Source organism: Tauraco erythrolophus, chromosome 8, assembly GCF_009769465.1.
Source record: "Tauraco erythrolophus isolate bTauEry1 chromosome 8, bTauEry1.pri, whole genome shotgun sequence".
Classification (NCBI taxonomy): Eukaryota; Metazoa; Chordata; class Aves; order Musophagiformes; family Musophagidae; genus Tauraco; species Tauraco erythrolophus.
The window spans coordinates 32115274-32131008 of record NC_141472.1 but is presented as its reverse complement, the minus strand read 5'-3'; the positions used below and the strand labels follow the sequence as shown (position 1 = coordinate 32131008).

The 15735-nt window shown below is 42.4% G+C and overlaps 1 protein-coding gene across 3 annotated transcripts in view; it reads left to right on the top strand.

Moving 5' to 3' along the window:
* The window catches only part of SEMA5B (semaphorin 5B), a 134907-nt gene extending 119467 nt beyond the window's left edge, over positions 1-15440 (top strand). For all 3 annotated transcript variants that reach the window (XM_086615346.1, XM_086615345.1, XM_086615344.1), the window contains exon 21: positions 15285-15440. In XM_086615346.1, coding sequence (XP_086471472.1) covers positions 15285-15440 — 156 coding nt within the window. The remainder of the gene's footprint in view (positions 1-15284) is intronic.
* The last annotated feature ends 295 nt before the right edge of the window (positions 15441-15735 follow it).

Genomic DNA, 15735 nt, shown 5'->3' with positions numbered 1-15735 from the left:
GGAAGAATGGTTAAAATTTAGAAGGATGAAGTTGTTCACAGAATGATCTTGATCAATTGGGTAAATGGATTATGAAATGCAATATGTCTATGCCAAGTGTTGCAGTGGAGTAGAAGTAATAGCAAAGCTAAGCAAAGTTTAAAATAGCAGCAGATTAGTTGATGAGTATCAGGAGGGAGTTGACCTCTTTGATAAATCCGTCTCTGAATACCTGATCTAGTGTGTAGTAACAGTGAGCAGCTGTTAAGTCTTCTTTCGAGGGACATAGAGAGCCTAGGCATTAGTTCAAGTTTTGAAAAGTCTACTTTATTTAAAGTAAGGCATTAGCTAACTGGAACTGTGTTAGTTAGGCTGGGGGAAGAAGGGACTTGGACACAAGGAGAGATAGACCAGATGGGGCTTATTTATAGAATGTTAGGAAGTGAAAGAGTTCAAGTGCATAAATCTGCAGTCATTGGACAGATCAAAACTAAATGTTTAGGGGCAAGGGGCTACTTGCTAAGAAGAACTCAGTGTCATACTCTTTCAGCGTGGTGAATGAGGCAAAGAGATTTACAGAAAGGGTAAAATCAGTTTATCAAGTGAAGCCCCTTTTCTCTGTTCCTGTTGACTCTTTCCTTACGTTCATCTTCTCTATTGTCCCTCTTTTCTTAAACTCTTGCCTGAAAAGGGCTGATTTAATACTACAAATTTGCCACTTCTCAGTGTTCCCTTGAAGAATATAACATTAGTGCAGTAAGAGGAAGGCTCTTTGTGCTCTGTGCTGTGTAATTACTTATAGAACTTGTTATTAGCCAGCTTTATATTTAGGAATAGCTGGCAGATTTTTCTAAGGGTCAGGAGGGAGTTTTTCATGCCTTCAAGGAGCATGTGTGGTTTTATTGTGATGCTACACAATTAACATCAAAATGATGGAGGAGCTAAAATTCACCTTCTGGAAAATGAGGGTTGGACTGAGCCCATCTGAATTTAAAATGTGTATGTATGAACAAAAGTGCAAACACCTGAAATTCCAGATTCTAAACCCAAGTAAGTTTCTAGTCAGCAGATCCCAAGAAATCTTCCCCCAACATTTTTTTATGTAATAAAAGCAAAAGAATCATTGTATGTTTGTGTGTGTGAGAGAGAGTTAATAAATCCATGATTAAGGAAATACGTGGTGCGTAGACTACTTTTCAGTAACAGAAAATGATAATACACTGTGACATGATGGTAGCAGAAGGCTGAGCATATGCACAAGTCTATTATTTTCCATTCTTTGATAATAATAAGCCTTCTGCAACCATCTTTAGTTTGTTTTCATCTTGAAATATCTCTGCTCTCCAACCAGCAGGTGAACACAGTAGAAAGTTTGGCAGTGTTACATTCAAATGTACAATACTGAATGCAAACTCATAAATCAAGGTGAATTTTATATGAAGGCAGATTTTAATGAAGGAAGTGCTAGCTGATACGAGCCTTGTTGGACATTTCAGCACAGCAATGCAGTAATGCAGATCAGATGTAAATATCATACATAATGGTGACCTATTGATCATTTAGCTGATGCTGACTTGCCTAGACAGTGATTTGCAGGAATGTTGTATTTTTGCTGGCTTCTTTTCCCTTCCTGTTTTGCTTTCTCAAGAATGCTGTGAGGTTTATTATTAGCTATTTTAGCTATGATGTCTTAAAAGATTTCATGCATATGCATTTACCAGCAGCATGTTGATTTTGATTTGTTATTCATAGATCGTAGGGGAGAGACCTTTTGGGTCACCTAATAAGCAGTTCATGTTTCATTAATTGGTTAAAGTTCATACAGCACTCTGACAATATTGAATACTGTGCAGAACAAGAGCATAATGAAATAAAAATTATCTGCTCTTCACATTTTGGCATGATGGGTTACAGAACCACCTACAACCTTCCCAGGACTGCCATGCCGATTAGTTAATAACTGGCTATCAAAGCAGAGAGGAGATCCTCTTTTTTAACATCTTGCTTTAGCTACTCAGTGACTTACTGATGTGAGTTACTTATTAGTGTCGTGCTGATGGAAAGCCAGATGATGCTGCAGGAGAAGCGGGAGGATGTACGGTCAAGGTTGAGCCCTTGTGAATTAGGAGCTCTTGGAACAGCTACACATGGAGAAAGGATTTGGACTGAACTTCTTCCTATTGCTAAATCATCTGCCAATAAAGAGAGCCAACTTTTTATTCAACACGGGATTTGGACAGGCAAAGGCGTCTGCACATTGGTCCAAACCCAAAATCTGATGGCCTTTGGATGAGACCAGATGGGATTAGTGAGAGATGTAAGTTTGCAGGATGGTTATGATGATGATTCTGCAGATTTTTCTTCTCGATTGTGCTGGACAGACCTACTTCTGTCCTTCTTTCCTCAAACATTGCTTTAGTCATGAGTCACGCAGTTAAACTCTTTCTGTACTGATGCCTCAAATGAGCTAAGGCATCACCTGACCTGCCTAACCAGGTTGGAACTAGATGATCTTTGAGGTCCCTTCCAACCCTAACCATTCTATGCTTCTATGATTCTATGATATGGCAATGAAAGAGGGAAACTAAATATTTGATGTATGACCTGAAACTCCAAGTTTCTAGGAGGACACCAGAACAATGCACATTAACTTGAGTAGGACTTCGAGTCCTGCACTTGCCGAAAATGATACATTAAATATAAATGCAGCTACCAGAAAATGGGGGGAATATTCAGTAGATCGCTTGAGACTCTGTATAATTTAGCAGCTACAATGAATATTTTTTAATAAAGCAAGAATAATGCTGTTGAGAATCAAATACCAGTGCAGAGTAGACACCCCCTGTGAAAGACTCTGAATACTGTGATCCACACTTCATTACTAACCCCGAATAATTCATGACAATAAAATACCAACATGGAGGGTTATGAAACAAGAACCAATTCTGCCTTTGGAAGAAGAATCCTTCTGAATAAAACAACAGTTTGGGTGTTTGTTGTGGCTTTCAACATTGGAAGAAGAAATAAAGCCCCATAGTATAGGAAAGTGGATCTCTGTATGGATTTTAAATGTCTCTCTCTTGGTGATGGTCATTTTCATTGCTGCTGAAAATCACACCTTTTTTTATCGTGGGGAGGCAGCCAGTGGTTCAAGTTTAAATGAGCTTTAACTACTGTCAAGTGCCCTAGAGGAGTGTTTGTCTAAGTCAGCCTTGGTCTCTGACGATGTTTGTTTCTCTCTGCCATGGAAAACTTAGGGCTTCAGTGTCCTATGGCTTAATTTGATATGTTGCTACTTCAACTAAAATTGGCTAACCCATTTATTTGTAGTGATCATAGCACATACACTGATAGCACTGTGATATAAGCTTTTTTTCTTTTCCCGATGACCCTTTCACTGTGCATCATTCAAGCCCCAGGAAATGGCTGTAAAGTTCAGACATAAGCTAGCAGTTGATGATACCCAACATTGTCAATAAGTTCTCAACAGCCTCCCTTGAGTATTTACTTTAGCTGCACGGCATTTTAGAGAGAGATTTAGCTGATGTAATCAGCTGGAAAAAATAAATACACATATATATATATATAAAATATAGTAGATCAGATTGAAACATAAATTTTGTTCCCAGTGAATTTCATGTTTAACAAAGACTATTTCCCCTGAACAAAGTGGCATTTAAGAACATTAAGTGCTTGAATGGTAGAGTACGTATTTTAGTACTTACCAAGAGTATAGTATTATTTGAAAAAGAATAGTAGGGGCAGGGGGTTGTATTAGCAAAGGAGCATTGTGCCCTTTCTTGTATGATCCTGCAGTTGCAAATATCACTTCAGGGGACTCTCAATTTACATAATGCCTGCTAGGAAGGGAAAGCAAGAGAGCTTACTGATGGGGAAAAAAGGATTAAGTGGTGCGTCTCAGTCAAAATCTGTTAGTGTCTTTTTTCCCCTTTGTATCATTGGGTCGAGTCAAATTGAGCAGTCAAGCATGCCTGGAGGTGTGGCTGTCCTAGCATGATTGTGCCTGTAGAGTGATGTGCATCTGTTGGAGCTGTCCTCACCCCATGACAGCAGTGGCTCAGTGGCTTGCTGTGTGCAAGTCACAGATATCTCCCCTTCATAGATACATTATTTAACAGTAGAGGAAACTGCCAATTTGGATCTGAACGTTTCCTTGCTCCTGCTCCCTCTGGGATGCTAAACAGCTGCTCACAACGGTCTCCCAATGGAAATTGGTCCCCACTGCATCCGCTCCTCATGCAAACGCTTCATTATGTCGCAGGACTGTTGCTGCACACTGTGAGGTGGGAATCCACATTGTTCCTCCTCCCCCACTGTTTTTAGCGAGCCCAGCTTTAGGGATGGCTATTTGTCTTCCTCTTTAAGCCATGTTGAGAAGTTTTAAGTCACACTGGGGGTAGATGCTTCATATTCATCCTGTCATGTTTTCCTCTGTTGACTCAGCCTTCTCTCCTCCTCCTTGTGTGACCAGGCATATCTCTGCTACACCCAAGCCAGGTCCATGCTTTGCCTTCTTACAGTCTAGGCTAGTCGTCATGGATGCTGACACTAGCCTTTCTTTGGGTTTGTATTATTGCAGCCGTGATAATCTGTGGATGCAGGCAAGATAGGTTTGTAGGTAGACGAGTTTTGATTTGTTTTTAATTAGATCAATGAGTATAGCTGGAAAAAGCTGGCAGGTTTTTGAACATGTGAGCTGTTGTTTCAGACCTGAAGATGGACAGATGTGTTCAAAAGTTTATCTGATTTTAGCTACGCTAATTGATCTAATAATTAATATTACCTTTTTCTTGCAATTTTGCCTTTCCTAACTTCTCTGGGGTTGACATGTATCTGCCTCCACCCACCCACCTGTGCTGGAAGAAGGAGAATTAAACGAAGAAGAACTGCAGGAGTAATAACAAAACCTCACTGCACTGACTGCTGTGTATTTACATGACTTCCCTCTACTGGTCGAAAAAGGAATATTTCAAATATACCCTAGCCTCATTTGCCAAAAGTTAATGGGTCTCCCTTGGTCCAGGTGCTTGAAGTGGTTCTTCACTCCTTGTCTCCAGGAAGCTCTGGCTGGCAGCGTTATGTGCACTAGCTGAACTGGGAAATCCTCAGTGCGTCCAAGATACGCAGGAAGAGTTAATTATGTATTTGCAGAAGAGTTTAAAAGAAGCCATGAAAGAGGCAGGGAGCTGAAGTAAAGGGAGAGAATAATATTAGACAAACAATAAATATCAGGAAATGTATAACCTTTGTGGTACACTTGGAGGGGAGCTGCCTCACTATTGATCTGGAATAGCTCCACTAGCGAATAATAGATTTTTAAGTAGAATTATAAAGAAATCTCGCTGCATGCATACAAAATAAAGCTGTGTCAGTATTCAGAACTAGAGCTCCACAACCAGAACGTGTTTGGCAGCTCTGAGAGATAACAGCCGAACTACCTCAGCTGTTTTTTTCCTGAACCGTGACAGGCCTGTCCTAAAGAGCAATGGAGAGCTCAGGGCTGCTCAGGATGTGCTGGCTGATGCCCCCACGCAGGCTGCAGCAACACTACATCCATTGTCACCTTTCCGTGGTGCATCATTTATATATGCACAATAGGTTTGGCGCAAGGTAAGCAGGAGTAGCTCTGTCTGTGTTCCCCTATAGCTGGGAGAATCCTCATTAAATCAGCTCGACCGTCGTCCCGAGATTTGGCACAAAGCATGTGAATGAAGGAAAGAACTGAAAATCTGCGGATGAAGGAATCTAGATGGACTGTATCCCAGAATCTGTGAGAACCAGTTAATGAACAACTCCAATTACTTTTATAAATATCATGGATCTTGGGCAAACCCCCAGTGCCATGAAATGGAAAGGTAATACAAAAGCATTTGCAAGAAAGCAGGCCAGTTTCCTCCCAGCTAATTGAGTCACTGTTAAGCTACTAAAGTCCAGTGCACTGAAGTCACACAAGTAGCTCCAGTAAGTCTGTGTGGGAAACGCCAGTTGGATTCGGGGATAAGAGAAACTATCTGTCATTGTACAGGCCCACATTGATAGAGTATGCCTGGACCTCGCCCATTCAACAAAGCATATCAATGGGGTGTTAAATCCCACTTGGTCTTTAAAATTTTGCAGAGTTGGGGCCATACTAGGAGTGAAACCAGGAGAAACAAATTGGATTGACTTGACTGTGCTTTCAGCTACAGAGACGGAAGCTCATTGAAACAAATCTGTGTCAATGTTAATATTCAGACAAATCTGAGTTAATATTTGAGAGGCAACATGTCACATACCCTGATGAAATGAGAGGTGGAGAGACAGCTGAGCCGGGACCTAATGCTGAGCAGGAAGAAATCAAACACCATCACTTTTTGCACAGGGTTTCAGCATTAGAGGACGAAGGGAAGGCACGAGACTGAGCTGCATAATTGCAGATTCTCAGCTGCTTAAAAATGCATCTTCACTGGTCCATATACCTAGAGAAAAGAGGGTGATATTGGAGTCTTAAATAATCTTGTGACGTATAAGTAGAAATTGGCTTGGACAGGAACACTGCTGCAGAGATTAAAACCTGGCTAATGGACTGTGAACATCGGACAATCGTTAATGGGAACATATGGGGCTATGGGCAGGAGTTGTTTGGGGCACTGCAAGCAGTAATGCAAGGTTTGGCTTTATTTAATGTCTTCATTAATGAGCTTGGAGAGGGTGCAGTCAGTGTGTTAATTAAACTAGCCGAAGATATTAAATTGGGAGGTGTGTCAGAAAAACAGCCATTGCTGTTTTTTCCATAGAAATAATGGAAAATGACCTGGGGAGGTTATAAATGTGGAGACAAAATAACAAGGTGAGATGCAGCATGGGGAGAAAACAAAGCAATCTTGAGGAAAATAATAAAAAAGCAGCTATTCAGAGGGTGGGAGATACCTGGAAAGCAATAAGGCTATAAGAGATTGAACAGAGTTAGCAGATGGCAAATTAGGCTAGTTTTTACTTTTATTTCTATTTTTACTACTTTTTTTTTTTTTTTTTTTGCACCACTGCAGTTACACCTTTGCAATTCTCAGTCTAAATGTAGCGCTGTGAGCTGGCACCAGGCTGCATGACTTGGGTTGGTAATTCAGCAGAACAAGCAGCATCGAGGACACCTGAAAACTGAAGGCTGCTTGCTGCAATACAGCTGCAAGGAGGCAGCGGGAACTGCCTTCCCCGGAATGACCTGCAGTGACCTGCAGTCACTGGGGCCTTACGAGTTACCACCAGTGGAAGACCAGTCTCGCCCAGTTGCTTCAGATGCTCATCTGCACCCAGTGCAGCTTACTAAACCTAGTTTTAGAAGGCAGTGATTATACCTCTGCTGAGTTGGTCTGAATACTAGAGCATGCACGAGAGCAGGTGCTGTAGCCCAACTTGTGAGCCCCTGTAGTAACACTGTAGTGTATGCGAAGGACCCAGGAAGGGCAGAGACTGAAGCATAGTAGTGCAGCAAGGAGACAGTTTACACCTTCCCACACAGCTGAGATCATGTCTGCTATATCCTGTGCACCAGCTATATTGGGAAGCAGCTTGGGGCAGCCCTGAATTCCTCTTTTGTGTCTGGGTGCCACGTCATGGGTGTCGCAACACCAAATTACTGGCAAGCCAGAGTTAGATGGCAAGGATAAAGAGCAAGCTTTAGGCTAGACACCTGCACTTGCCAGTGCAAAGGTTTCCATCAGCTCCTTGGACTTCAGTTTCCAGTTCAGAAAAATACTTAAACCTGGATTTAACTGTAACCAGGGACTCACTTCAGTTTGCCTTACTATTACATACAGTTTTGTCACCTCACTCATGTGCTTAAAGTCAGAGATGTGCCAAAGCATTTTTCTGACAATGGTCCTTTATGTTGCCAACTCTGAAGGTTTTTATAAGTTTAAAATGGCGGTAATACAACCTCACTCCCTCCTAAGTGTAAGGATAAAATAGCTATTTTCAAACAGCTATAGAAAACTGTAGCTATTCATTTTCTTATAATTGAGTGCTAGTTCCATTGTCAACCCGAGCACATCTACAGATGCTGCCGTCATTTGGGGGTTGTTTAATTTATTTACCAATAACAGTGAAGGAAGAATTTCCAGTCTAAAAATATGGTAAGCTTCCATCCAAAAAGAACATGCAATCAGAAGTTTAGTGTCTCAGTGGGATTTTTTTTTTGTATCTCTTTTTGAGAGGAAGATCTTTTTTATATAGAAAATAGGTTTCTCATCTGTACATCTACACTTCACTGTAAATCCTGCGAACTGCCGTATTGAATTCATCAGAAAAAACTCAACACATAAACCCTGGCCACTGCTACCTATGACTTCAGTGTAGGCAGAGCTCGGGAGGTTTTATAAAAGCATTGTGTGAGATAGTTTGTTTAGTGTAAGACACTAAGTGAATTTTTAAGAAAGATCGGAAAGAAGAATCATTGAAGTCTTAAAAATCACTCTTAGCTTGAAGTAAATACATGGGTCTCATAAGGTCTTTCTGGCAACTTTCCATCTTTCCAGGGTCATTTGTAATGCACAGCTCGAGAGGCACAGCAGTGTTGTGGCATCCGGTGGAGCAGAAGAAAGGGAGCATGTGGGTGGGCCAGACGTCATTTATTTTCCTGGTGTCAATTATTGCCAAAAGAGGTTATTTTAGTTGTATGGTTTATTTTGTTGAAATGTAATTATTATGCTAATTATTTCCAAATTTACTGGTTAATTGTAATTCTGAGATCTCTGCCTTGGTACTTCCAGAGATGTACAAGCTGTGGCAAATGTTTCATAATATTAATATATTTCTACAACCCTAAGTCATTTGACTAATGTTCCTAGAACACAAAAAGTAGCATCCTTTAACAAGGAGGCATGGCTAGCTCCATAAAACAGCTGATCTGCATCAAAAAGGCATTTTGCTCAGTCTGATTTCACTGCAAGGAACAAACAACTTAAAAGGAGCACTAAAGAAGCTAAATGTTGGATCTTGACTTCCTTACTTCATTGCATGATTCCCTTATCCCACCATTTTCCTCAGGGATGAGGGGGAGTAATGGCTATCCCACTTTTGCTACAGGAAGTCTGTTGGATCCTGTTCCAAGGAAAACTGAAAACGCTACTTCAATTCTTTAAGGCATAATTATGTGACTGAGTTCAGTGGGAATTCTGTCCCTGATTTTGCAGAGGCAGGATGCAGGATGCACAAGGGCTTCATTTGGATACTGCTGAGAGGAATGGGTTGACTACAGAGTTGCTGTCTGCTACCTAGACCCTGATTTTAGACCTTCGCCTGTGCGTGTCCATAGTGCATGACCAGGGTTAGCCGTGGTTGGAGTTGTTACCCGTCGTTCCTTAGTGCCTGCGCTCACTTTGCGATGAAGGAAAGGGGAAGTTTGTCTCTGGGACATTTAACATTACAAACAAACTTGCAAGATGGAAACTTCCAGCTGTGCAGTCAGTCCTGGCACAGGCGGCACATCTCTGATGAGTCATGCCCATTGGAAAGGTGCACGCTGCGTCGTTCGGCCTCTTCAGAGGTTAAAGTGATGATAACTTAACCATAAATGCAAGACAGAGTGGTTTGAAGCTGCCCCGGAAGGTCATCCAACTTCTTCTTTCTTCTTTTTACCTTTTTTAAGAGGAAACTGTCATGTGTGGGAGGTAGAAGAACTGAAATAACCCCTGTTGACATAGTGGAGAAACTGTGAGCTTGGGAAAAATTGTCCTTGCTCACTGATTTCATGGGGTCTGTAGTGCTGCGTAGCTGGTGAAGATTAATCTACAAAACTCCTGGGAAACTTGCTGACTGTTCCCCCACAGTGCCCCCAAAACAAGAAAGAAGATCTGGAGCTCAAAGAGCATGCCAAACTCCAGAAATCTGAGTGCTTTCTGCATGAGAAGATTCAAGAAATCTTGTCACTGCATGTCACCCTGCGGGAACTACCTTATGGCCCTTGTTTTATTATTAGTTGTAGGTATATTAGATGCTTTTAGAAGCATCCTTTTCACTTTAGCTTCCTGAAAACTATATGGAATTCTTTTTAATTCGGAGCGGGGAGATCTTAATCCTCGTTTAAAAATCAAGTTTTGAAATTTGCATGAGTATTTATTGGAAATGGAAACATTTGATCTGTTTATGTAAGAAATGTTTGTACAGCTTGTACATGCAGCTGTAGGATGGGAGTAGTATTGGAAGTCCCATACTGTTATGCATGAAGATGTTTTGATACATCTGGGAGAATGTAAGCAAGTAGGCCAGTGGATTATGACTTAATGATTTGGATCAGAGGCAGAATTTGGGGGAGTAGTGGCAAGACATTGCTGGAGAAAAAGTAACAAATGGAAAATCTGAATGATGACTTAGGCTAAAAATATCAATGGAGAAAGCTAAACAAAATTAAATGTATGCGTATGGCACAACGCACTCATGTTTAACACATCCGACGTTTGGCTCCACCTTGGGAGAAGCAGCCTGTGAGTATCAGTATTTTCCCTCGGGTGGGAATACCAAGGGGCAGAGCAGCACACAAGAGGGGAGATCTGTAAACTTTCCCCTCAGACTCTTCCAGTTCCAATTAATCGCTAATTCAAAAGCAAGAGTGATAACAAATTGCTTTTATATATTTCTATAAATATTGAAATACTTGAGATTCTGTTCTGCTTGGTATAGACATGCAATTCACTGGCAACAAAATTGGACCTTTTGATTAGTTGACAGGTCGTAGATAATGGAGAAAGCTGCTGCTGTTCTACATGCTCTTAAAACCATACCCATCTTAGGCCATCTGAAAACATCCCTGCTTGACAAAGCAGAGTTCCTGGGTCAAAGATATTTTTTCATATATTAATTATATGCCAATGCAACATAACAAAGAAGTTGTGCCTGCTTTTGAGTGATCCACTTGGTTGGGTTAGTGCATGCTGGTGGCTTACCTTCTGCTAACAGGTTTTTGAATTGAGGTTAGTGGTGAACAGACCAGAAGAAATAAATTATATCAAATATGCCAGGATGATGTGGCTCATACTGGAAGGGAGGAAGCAGGTAAAAGTATTTGATTGATGCATGTTGAGTTTTTAGTTGCTAGCTGAATGGAGCACTTCTAAGCACATCCCACAGGTTTTCATATTATCTCAGTGTCTGGCCTCACTTTTGCATGGGGACTATTGTGCTTGCACAACTACCAGAAGCTTCTTTCTTCTCAAGGCAAGATAAGACCAATACGAGGGCCTGAAATACGCTTCCCTCAGTGTCTGAAATACACCATGTGTGTAGCACAGAGGTTTTGCACCAAGTGATGTTTCAGCAGTAGACATTGATCAGGCTTTTGGTCTTTTCCAATCCTGCTTAATCAGCAGCCAGTCCTAAGAGGTTGTAGCTGCAGGCAAGGGGAGGCATTAGTGTTTGATATGGCAGGAAGCAGACAACAAGAAGGGGAAAATACAGGTTGAGTATCAGGAAAATTGTCATCAGTAAGGGCTGGTGAGTGCTCAGATGACTGACACAACTCCCTGAAGGGTGCAGGATGGCAGTGCAGAAGGGCTCAGACAGCAAAGGTAAGTCAGTCTTCCTTCTCTGAAACCTCTACTGAGGACAGCCTGAGCTCTAGTGCTCGCTGCACTGCTTTAGACAGCTTAGTTACTGCAGCCACAGATAAGTCCCTGCAAAAGCACCAAAGGATTGTCCCTTCTAAGAGGAGTTACTGGGCATTGCCTTCAGCAACCACTTCTTGGCTGCTGTAGTACTGGGGACTTGGCTCAGAGGTGGCTGAGGTGAAGAGGCACTTGTAGGAGTTGGGCTGTGAGCAAGAGTCTGGTCTGTGTTAGGTTTTTGTGATTGACCGTAGCTGGGTGGTGGTGATGACTCTCGGCCTTTCCCATTGGGACTGATAAATATTGGTGGGAACACCTATGGGTGCAGCAGGATGTTTTCATTCCCACAGTAACTCTAGTGAGTTCAAGTTGTCAGGAGGCTCTAACCTTGATGGCATAACCCATGTAGTGTTGGGGGAATATTTTCCAAAGGGAAAGTCGTTGGGCATCTCTGTACTGTCACAGCAAAGAATTGCAGGACGAGAGCAAGGGTTAAAGCCCTGAGTAAAACAGCACAGGAGCCCACCCAGAGAGGTGTAACTGCACAGCTCTTCTCCTGCAGTGCATGCACAAGTATGTATGTGTACATCTCTGAAATTCACTGCTGCCTAATTTCCCTTCATCAAAATATCAACTGATTTCTAGTGCCAAGGAACCTAATCATCTATTTATTAAAATGAGACAGACAATAAGTTTGTGTGGGGAAACGTTGAGGCAGTGCACATTGATCATGCTGATTTAGGACTGTACTGCCATCGCGCCGTTTCTGGAGACAAATTCTTTGCAGCTAATTGCATTGTAAATTCCGCTAAACCATTTTCATAAGGTATTTCCCTAAGATATAAGCCCTCCATCGAAAATAAAACCAAAAAGAGCAAAGGAGCAGTTGTGGGGTTTTTTCCTAATTAAATGTTATATGAAAGTAAGATAAGAGATAGAGAAAAAAATGCAAATCATGTTAATTAAATGCTAAATCTACTGTAAGGGGCTAGTTTTAAACATCACGGGACAAGTTGAAACTCGTACAGATTTTCCAACTGAAAGCCAAAAAAGTAGAGTCCTGAGGTTCTTGTCCTCAGATCAAGATGGTCCTGAGTGATCTCAAGTCAGGATTTTGACGTCACCATATTTCAGATGTGGTAATCTTGCATTGTGAATCTTAACCATCCCCAGAAGTGACCTGGATGCTGGACTGCCTTCCAGAGAGTCCAGGAAGCGCGGCAGTGGGAACCAGCCTCTTTGTCCTTCTGTGGCAGCCTGTGGCCATGAGGTTACACTGCCTGCAGCGGGTATCCTGGGCTAGGGGCACTGATAGGAAATCGCAGTCATCTTGCACAGCCAATATGAACACCTGTGTTGTTCACCAGAGAGCACTTCCTCCAAATGCTTCGTGGTAGTAGTCAGCAAAGTGCAATTTTACAGGGGACCTCAATCGTTTTTATCAAGCTGGGTCAGAAGACACTGAAGCAGAGAGCAGATAATTGGATTTCCCAGGGAAACGTAGCAAGCAGCGGAGGACTGAGTCTGGCTTCCTTGTTTCCCTAGGCTCCAGCACAAAGCAGCAGTCTGTTGCCTACACTATTTTAATATTTCTTTGGGTGACTGGAAGCAAAGCATGACATTTCTTTTCTTCCTTCCATATTGAAGGGCACAAATTCTCATTCCGTGGAAATATTCATCACTTTGAGTGTGCCTATACAAATTCTGACCCTGGTTCCTACAATTGATGTGCTGTGAGCTTGTTTTAGAGCCCAGGCAGGGAGAGATGGCCGTCAGACCAAGAGGAGGCTGGGTCTCCTCTGGTTTTCATGTAGGAGATGTTTCAGGTAGTGCTCATTTCAAAAAAAGTTACCCAGTAGTTCAGCAACTGGGAAATTTCTTTGCCAGGGTACTTTTGCCATAGGAAAGCATTTCCTGCTAACGTCTTGTATGAAACTGGGAGTCACAGCTCCCAGGGTAGCTGTAGTTGTCAGTGTGCTATCAGATTAAGAGAAAGCATTTTCTTTTCTTCCTCCTCCTCTCCCCCTCCCCATGCTTAAATTTACTCAATTATAAAGAAATTGGGAGATAAATGTACTGCCTGTGGTCGTCTTTGAGCCTAGGGGTGGCCTAGGGATCATTGCAGTGGTCACAGTTGGGATGTGGCTAAGCCCCAGCTGTGCCACGGGCACGTGTACAAGATGAGACTCTGCTCACCTAACTGTAGCCTCCTAAAAGCTGAGCACCCACTGCTGGCTGGTCACCCCACTGCTGCCAGAGCTGGGGGGGACAGGGGCTCCCCCAGAAGACAATTTTCATCTGCACCTGCCTTGACGCAGAAAGGAGACTTCTCGCCTTGCTAATGGAGCCCCAATGCCTCAAGTTTAGGTGGCTGAAGTTAGATGGGTCAAGTAAAGCTAATAGAGCTGGTTGTTTCATGAGCTTGAGAACTGGTTAATTAATTTTTGTCTTGCCCTGAACTGGGTCGGCTGTGAGCTGTTTGTCTCAAGGGGGAACTGAGGTGAAGTGGTTCCACCAGGAGTATTGGATTGTGGCAAAACCATTAGGTTCCAGGACTGGTTGTCTCATTAGACCTCTCCGTCTCTCTGCTCCAGACAGAAGAGACGCTCATACCTTCTTTAAAGGTGCTGTGCCCTGATCATGAGGATGCTGTAGCAAACACGACTAGTGTTGAGTCCCAAATCAGAGTGAGTTCCCTGCATGACAACCATTAAAGGTGCACGTAGGAGCGACATAGGCCAGAAATATATATAAGAAATTTAAGCCAGGGGTTAGTTGAAAAAAACTGTCACAAATGTTGCTCAGCCAAATTCACAGAAATCAGATGACTATAAAGATAAAGGAGAAAGCTTCATTAAATTATTGCATCCTCCCAAAATGGGATTTTATCCTTGTGCGTAGGTAACGGCTGGCATAGCAATGGGCTTTCATCTGGAGAAAGGGGGACATCTGCTTGCTGACGGGAAGAGTTATAGCAATTCTTGCAAAAAGCAAAGAAGGGAGGGAAGAGGGGAGGGAGAAAAACCCCATTTCTAAATTTTTATGGTAAAACGGGCATTTGTGGTTCTCATTTTTATGTTGTTGTTGCCAAAAATTGTTACGTGGTTGTTAAAATTTTTTTAAGTCATTTTAGCTTTTCCAAAAGTGACCATAATTTATTACTTATACTGTAGCTTACAGAAGTGACACACTTAATATCGGGGGGTCCAAACCTGGATATCTACCAATGGAGATGGAGATCAGGTAAATGCACACCTGCTCTTCCAAAGAGAAAAAGCTGCCGTTTGGCAACTGGTTTGAGAGGGAGCTGCAGGCTGTAACATGAGCATTTTGGAAGAGATTAGATTGAGCGCTGCCATTAATCACCAAGTTTCATGTAGGCCCAGCATGGTTTTGTGTGACAATGATGTTCAGACAACACATCATCTACCAGGAGACTCCAGGTCCCTGGAGAAGGCTCTGGGTTCTGGCCCTAGCAGTATCTGAGCACAGGTCCACCGAAGGGGACCTGGCAGGAGCTGTGGTCCCCCACAGAGCCCCATAGTGAGTACAATGTACTGTCTTACTCTCCCAGCTGGAGGGAAGGCGGTGGTGGCTGCTACAGAGACCGTGATGGAGAAGGCAAGTGAGAGGGAGGTGTCTGCAGGTAGATAAGAGTAATTATGTCACACCAGTACCATGCTTGTCATTTCCTCTTCTCTTTTACAGACACTTAACAAGAACAATTTGATACCGGATGACAGGACCAACTTCTACCCGTTGCAGCAAACCAACGTGTACACAACAACCTATTATCCCAGTACACTGAATAAATATGACTACAGGCCCGAGGCCTCCCCTGGAAGGACCTTTGCCAACAGCTGATGATGGACAGATCATACAGGACTGGATCACTTCCTATACAAATTTTTTTTTAATTGATTTTATGGACCAAATACTGGTCCAGCCTCTAGATGTAAATATTGTACAGTAGGATCTTTTTTTTCCTTTGGTTAATTGTATTTCTTGTAAACAGCACATCTCCTTACAAGGACAAAAATGCATATGGACCATTCTGCAGAGCTTTTGTGGATATTTGGCTAGAGATGGCTCTTACTACTGGAACTGTTTGTGGCTGGAAGATCAGCATTGCTGTCCAAGGCCGACGTTTTCAAGGAGG